This window comes from Nannospalax galili, unplaced genomic scaffold, assembly GCF_000622305.1.
Source record: "Nannospalax galili isolate Female #2095 unplaced genomic scaffold, S.galili_v1.0 scaffold31, whole genome shotgun sequence".
Taxonomy (NCBI): domain Eukaryota; kingdom Metazoa; phylum Chordata; class Mammalia; order Rodentia; family Spalacidae; genus Nannospalax; species Nannospalax galili.
Window position 1 is genome coordinate 2,996,579 of NW_008332149.1, and position 7,637 is coordinate 3,004,215.

General features: G+C 38.9%; 1 protein-coding gene across 2 annotated transcripts in view; it reads right to left on the bottom strand.

Moving 5' to 3' along the window:
- Wdr11 (WD repeat domain 11) overlaps positions 1–7,637 on the bottom strand; it is a 51,256-nt gene that overhangs the window by 23,443 nt on the left and 20,176 nt on the right. For both annotated transcript variants that reach the window (XM_029560736.1, XM_008827292.3), the window contains exons 12-13: positions 4,393–4,499; positions 1,028–1,100 (exon numbers count right to left, since the gene is read on the bottom strand). In XM_029560736.1, the coding sequence (XP_029416596.1) occupies positions 1,028–1,100; positions 4,393–4,499 (180 nt within the window). The remainder of the gene's footprint in view (positions 1–1,027; positions 1,101–4,392; positions 4,500–7,637) is intronic.

A 7,637-nucleotide genomic window follows, 5' to 3' on the forward strand; every position in this document is an offset into this window, starting at 1 on the left:
TAAAAAACATGGAAATAACATAAAACATATTCTTCAACCACAATAGAAATTTAAAAAATCACAGAAAAATATATCTGGAAAAACACCCAAATAGTTTGAAGTTAAAAAAAACATACATCTATGAACATGTTCAGAAATGATAAACTAGTACAGCATAAAAACAATAAAAAGACACCAATGGACAAAGTAGAGGCCGCATTTAAAAGTGTTAAATGTCCAGGACATGCACAAAACCCATGTAAGCTCAAGACAGACAGAAGTCCAGCACAGAAGTGGGGAAAGGGGTAAAGCGCTTGACCTTAGCTAAGGAACTATTGGCAACTGATGACTCCTGGGAAAGGAGAGTTGGTCTTCTTTAAGGGAGTGATGCTAGATGGGTTGACGGGGCTACGGTGGATGGTCTCCCACCTAGGGACATCTGGGGACACAAACTTGGCTCAATAGGCCTTAACATATATGACAGAGGGCATAAAATCCAGTGGCATGAGGGGGCTTAGGAAGGGTGCAGATAGGGGAGGTGTCTAAATATGACAAACATCTATTGCATGAAATTTGGAAAAATTCAACTAATAATTATTTTTAAAAAATATCCAGGACTGAAGATCCTGGAACAGAATAATCATTGGCTCTCACAACTCTTCCTCAGCACTTACTGGAGGTCCTGCTCATGCGACAGAATTAGAAACAAAATGCCTGCCGATTAGAAAGACTGGAAGTGCCTTCATTAGCAAAGAAGACTGTCTACAGAGAGAATTAAGAAACCAACAAAAATGCTACTTGAAGAACTAGGTGTGTGCAGTGCCTGAGGAGGCCAGGAGAGGGCACTGGATCCCCTGGAACTGGAGTTACAGGGGGTACTTAGCTCCAGCTGGAGCTGGGAACTGAACTCAGGCCCCCTGCAAGAGCAGCCAAGTGTTCTTAGCTGCTGGGCCATCTTTCCAGCCCATTCCCATTTTCTTAAAACTTAATAAAAGAAACAACTATGATTCCATTGTGATAAACTACAGGTTTTTAGGCTGACACTTACTTCAAATGAGACACTTTGATCATTTCAATGGGTGACTCATCATTGCCTCCACCACGGAATGCAGTGCTCCGCCCTTTAATTCAGACATCAAAGAAAGTGTATAAGCAACAGTTGTCCAGTCTGCCCCGGCCCTGCCCTCTCAGCTTCAAAGACATTTCTAATCACTAAATTGGAAAAGATTCTCAAAAGATGAAAAGGTAAATATTACTTATGTTCAAATACTTTATAAAAAGGCATTTTCATTTGTTATATTATTTAATTCTACAATTCAATTTTAGAAAGTTAGAAATTTCACTTTCTAAAACATTAAAGATTAACTGGTAGAATAACCATCCACTGCCTATTTAGAGTAATATAAAATGTTCCCATGCTTTTAAATACTAATTGGTTGTGGGAGTGCCCACAAGTATTTAAGATTTATTTTTAAAAAAACTATTTTATTATTTTTATTTTATGTGTGCATGTGTGTAAGTGCACCTGTGTCATGCAGTACCAGAATAGGTCAGAAGAGGGCATTGGATCCCCTGGAACTGGAGTTATGGACGGCTGTTAGCCACCACGTGGGTGCTGGGAATCGAACCCGGGTCTTCTGCAAGAGCTGTCAGTGCTCTTAACTGTTGAGGCATCTCTCCAGCCCCAAGTATTTAAGATTTCGTGTACTATGTGCAAAGCACTAAATAAAATATTTGAATACACCTACCAAAATTTCTCTCTAAAGTGAAATTTGGGAGCTGTAACTACAGTAATTATATATGCAGTATAATAATTAGTTAAGTACCAAAAAAAGGATAACAGATTTTTTTGTGAATGAAAGCAAATAATTTCTACCTTATAGCTGAACAAATATATTCTGGTATCTTGTTAGATTTTTATTTACATTGAACAAAAAAGAATACATAACCAGTCCACAAACAACTGACCACCTAAACGTTCCCACCCTTGGAAGCTAGCAAGTGGAACACACACTAGTTTATGCCCAAACATGTCCTCCTGACTAGCTAGTCTACTAACCTGCAGAGGATCCAGATATAAAAGGCTAATCTGTGAGCTCAAATGTCTCACTTTAGGAAGTCAGCAACTACTGGATTATTATAGATATTTTTTGCTCAAAAATAAACGTGTGAAGACAGATTCTAAGTTATCTAATAGTCTTGAACGTGAACCTGCTGAAGAAAATACACAAGACTTTTTTAAAAAATGAGTGACTATGAAGTAGCATTCACCGGAGGGCACAATGGAAAGCCGGAGCCCATGAGCCAGTGAGGCACTCAGCAGGCCTGAACGTAGGAGAGGTAGACTGCTTAAGCTAAAAATCACTGCACTTTCGGAGCTTGGAAATCTACACTGAAAAACAAAAAAACAATCAAACACTTGATTTACTATACCTACGCATATGTTATTATTTAAAATCATCTGTAATATTCACTTTATTGTCTTATTTTGAAGAAACTCATTTATTTAAAGAAAACCTACTTGAAATCATTGTTTCTACAAAGAAATAATTTAAAGCTCTCATCCTGTTCCATTTTAAAATTCTGTTTCTGAAATTTAATGGGCTATTTTAAATAATTCAGAACAACTTTACTGGAATGCTTGCTCTACTTTTTATTATTTTTACATTAATCAGCTACTTTATTGTGTGTGCATATATGTGGAGGTCAGAGGACTACCTGGGGGAAGACGGCTTTGTGCCTTTATTTGCTAAGTCATCTTCCTGGTCTAAAACATTATTTTCTTTTCTTTTAAAAAATTTTTTTATGAGAGAGATTTTATGTACCCTGACTGGTCTTGAATTCGCTGTGTAGCTAAGGATGGCTACCTCTTTCTGAGTCTTTCTGAGTGCTGGGACTACAGGTGTACACCACTATGCCTGCTTTACCCATCACTGAGTACTGAACCCAGGGCTTTGTGCAAGGTAGGCAAGCATTCTACCACCTGAGTTAGTCCCTAGCCCTGGAATGTTTTCTACTGTAGTCTTCATATATCAAATTTCCCTGTTTTGATCAGCTAGTAGTTAGCAAAAGTTTTAAATATGAACATTTAAAAACCATCTTCCCTTTGGCCACCCTGGCCAACAACTCAAAAGGTATCGCCTGACTGGCACTGTTGCTTGTTATGTAGCCTTTAGCTATACATATGGACTCTTATGAAATTATATTGGCCCTTTTAATCTTTGGTTATACTTTCCTTTTGGGTGTTTAAGGCCATACAGTTGGTCCAGATAAACCGATTTATTTTTACTCTTAAGGTTGTTTGAGGATTTGTTCCTCAAGGGTCCCCCCTTTCTCCCTTACTAATACCCTTCTCCTATGGTCCTACCTCTGTGGAGCTCCTTCTTTCCCTTTATCCCCTAGGTTCCTTGTATACCCTTCCCCCCCCCCCCCCCTAAACAAACCAAATATTTATACCTATTTCCCCTCTTGAGGCCTCATTTTTAATTGTTTTTTTTTTTCTGTTGTTTCTTTTTCCCTATCCCCCTTTCCTCTTTCCATTATCCCGGTTCCTGTAGTTATGTCTGGTTGCATACTTATTTATCAGAGTCTGGTTCTAGGATCCACATACTATTTTAATATCTCTTGAAATATTTTTCATATTATTTTACTATCTCTTGAAATAGTTTTATTTGGATTTTTTCCAACCATGTAAAATATATAAACCATAAGCTGAAGCAAAGTAGGTGGGGGTCTAGACATCACCCACGGGCCAGTGTTTGATATTCAAATGCATAGACAACTATAGTGTCATAGCTGACCATATTATATTTTTATTTATATTGTCATAGAATTAAAATATGATTTATTACAGAAAAAAAAATCTTCAACCTATACAGATTTGAGGGCTTCCTACAATGCACCAAACCTTAAGCAGAGGATCTAAAAATGAACTACCAAGGATTATCTTAAAAACTGATCTTTAAGATTGGTGAGATATCTCAACAGTAGAGCAGGTGCCTACTCCCAAGCCTGACGACCTGACTTTGAACCCCAGGACCTACATGGTGAAAGGGAAGAACCAACTCCTAAAAGGTGTTCTCTGATTTTTGCACACATGCTGTGCTACGTGCACACATAAAACTGTTCTTTCAGTTACAAACACTGCACTTAGAAGAAAGCTGGGTATCACTCTGGCAGCCTGTGAGTGCAGGCTGATACTCTTCTATTTTACCGTGTGTGCTAGAGCAATGCACCCAGAGAAACACTGCTGAGACTTTTCTAGTGTAATTATTAAAGAACCCAAGAATGATCATATGAACTCAGCAATAAGAAAAATCGGAGGTGGAAGACAGCGGTGGAACATGTTCTACACAGCAGCCCCTCCATTATGACAAGCCCTTCTGAATCGTCCAGTAACTCAAATCTACAAACCTGTAGGAAGATCAACCAGCTGAAGTTCATTCCTCACTAATCCCACGTTGTTTGGTGTTGAGGTAGCAAAAGAAAGAAAACTGGTCAAGCTTGTCCACTCAATACCCCTAGAAATCAAACAAATATTAGTGTCATGTCTCTGTTTGCTTGAAAAGTTTATTTGAAAAATAAAGGTTTCCTAATACCTCATTTTATTACATAATTTAACTAAAATGTTATTAGCTTTTGAGGTTACATTATGTATAACATACATGAAATTAGTTCTAATTAAAATTTTATCTCCATAACAATGAAGTGGAGATCTTTTTAAATGTTAAAACCTCATTTAATTTTATGTCTTATAGAGTTTATAATGAGTAAAAGACTGTACAAGTGTAATAATTCATCTATAAACCTAAAAATATACAGCTCAGAAAAATGTTATTGAATAGGTTAATGCTGTTGTAATGAAATGCTTCTTTTTCTATAAATTTAATTCAGATACACACACACACACACACACACACACACACACACACAAAGAAATTTTATCTCCAAACATGACAAACATGATCGGAATTCACAGTTATTAAAATGACTACAAAAATCACAGCAATTTTCAGGATCTGTTTACAACTGGTATAGAAATATTCAGAGCAGAATACATAAAGTTTGGTACATTAGGAATTTTACCAAATTTTGTCAAAATTCCTAATTTCTTAGGAGCAAAACTTCTTGGGGCAAAGAATATGCCTTGACTGGGAGATTTGGAAGGAGATAAGCTAGAAATGATCCATTTATTAGCGAATAGCCCAAGTCTCAAAGAGAGGAACAGGCCTGACAGAACAGCAACCTGTAACCCTAAAGGCCTGGGAGTATCTTGTGTGGGGTTGACAGAAAGTGATGATACATTTTCTCCCATGCAGTAAGGCCAGCCAGGAGACAGGTCCAAAGCTGGGTCCCATATGGAGTTATTCACCAATATTTATGGGCAGCCATTTGAAAAACCAACACACAGTGGCAGAGCTGAGTAGTTATGGCAGAGGCTTCGGGACCTAAAATCTCAAGCCTGAAAACTTTATTATTGACCCTTTAGAGAAAAGTTTGTTGATCTCTGATAAAGTTTATTCACTTCTACAGCAATTTGAATACAATCACTTGATTTAGCATAAAATGCTTTCTCCTCTTCTTTTAAAAAATCTCCCCCAAGCAGTGGAATGCTTCCTGTGCCAATCTAAGCTCCTTTTAGCAGCTCTCATGACCACCCAGAAGCCTGCCTCTTCTCAGCTTACTGCTCTATCACCAGGACCTTACCTGTTATTGCTTATTTATTTTTATCATATTGGTCTTTTTGAGACAGGGTCTCCCTATAGCCCCAGCTGGCCTGGAACTTGCTATATAGTCTGGCATCGATCTCACAGAGATCCAACTGCCTCTGCCTCCAGAGTGCTGGTATTAAAGGCGGGCGCCACAATGCCTGGCATTATTTTTGAGACAAAGTCTTGCTCTACATCCCAGGCTGACCTCAAACACACCATGTAGCCTATGGTGATCCTCTGGCCCCAGCCTACAGAATACTGGGATTGCAGAGGTGAGCCACCACAGCCAGCTCCTTTATCTGCTATTTTAACCAGAGGCGGTTTCCTCATTGACCCCTGTGTACCCACTGACTCATCTTTTGGCAGAAAGACAGTATAACCTATAGAGAGCTAAAAATAACAGCATTCTAGAAGCAGCAATTATTGTAGATACCTAGGATTAAGATAATTTCAATTCAGAGTTGTGTCGAGACAGAGTAATGGCTGCTTAGAAATGAACACACTTAGGAATTTCGTTCCTGAGGACCTGCCTTCTTCCCTCATCAGCTCTGATCTCTGCATGTTTCCTCACTTGTTACGTGGAAACACTACTGAGTGCACACAAGACTGGCAATTATCCTCATGATTATTAGTCTTATTTTCAGGAGCTAACAGAAGCTTTATTTTCTTCATCAGGTCTCTCTTAAACAAACACAAACACACTCACAGTGAGTACCATACAACTGGATTAATTATTCATTAGAGAAGTCCTTTTTGTTTCCTCTTTCCCTTTTCTTTCTCCCTAGCAGGTAAGTACTTTCTACAGTAAACAAAAGGACTCACTTTGAACTTAGTCCACTTTCTATAAATCTGGTAGCTTCAAGCAGATTTGTTTGCCCACATAATCCCTAGGACCATTTTCCAAGTTCTATTGCTAGCAATCTGAACTAATTAGCTCATAGTTATACTTAGTATAGTGGTGTCACTATCTCTGGCTGCTAGCATTCTGTCCTCCCACTTCTCATACATTACCCTTAAAAGTGAACCCATTAAGTAGCCAGTACAACCAGTGACTATGCTTGGCCCTGGGATGCAGCTGTAAATGAGACAGATACACCTGCCATGCATCTGGAGCTTATATTCCAGCAGAAAAGCGAGTGTCCAAGTGTATTTTGCATTAGCTACTACAAAGGAAAGATGCAGAGCTGAAAAGGTACAGTGTCCAAGTGTCCAAGTGTATTTTGCATTACCTACTACAAAGGAAAGGTGTAGAGCTGAACAGGAGCCTTGTGAGTCACACAGTCTGATCTCACAGATCAGGCAAGGCTTCCTATTGGACTGTGAAAACTGATACCCAAAGGGCAAAATATTATTCTCATCTAAGTCTAACCAACTAAGGCAATGTGTGAGAAGCAATAGGCTTGTTTTTGTTTGGCTAGTTTTTTGTGGTGCTGGGGACTGAACCCAGGGCCTCACATGTGCCAGCCAAGTATTCTACCACTGACCTCCCAGCACCCCAGACTATCTCTGAAGGGAGGCACCCTTTCATGGCTCTCCTAGAACCCCTTCTTCTGTTTATCAGTGTGATGCATATTCACAGAAGTGCTTTCCCCTTCATGAGATGCCCCAGGAACCGAGCTGTAGAACCTATGCTGACTGCTTATCTATAATCTAGCGGTGCGAAAAAGCATGTTGCCTTGGACAGCCACAGCTTATATACCTTCTTAATTAAGAAAGTCAAAATCAAACTGATTTCAAAGTGGATTAGATGAGGAAGGGATTATCTGTCAGTAGAAAAGAATGAAACCGTCCATCAAACATAGCTGAGTTTCCCACTGCCCTCAGGATTAGAACATTATTGTCTAGTTTAAATAAAAAAGGATTAAGAACAATAGCTTGTTTCCTGATCTGGAACTGACTCTCTCCTTCTCTCTCTCTCTCTCTCTCTCTCTCTCTCTCTCTCTCTCT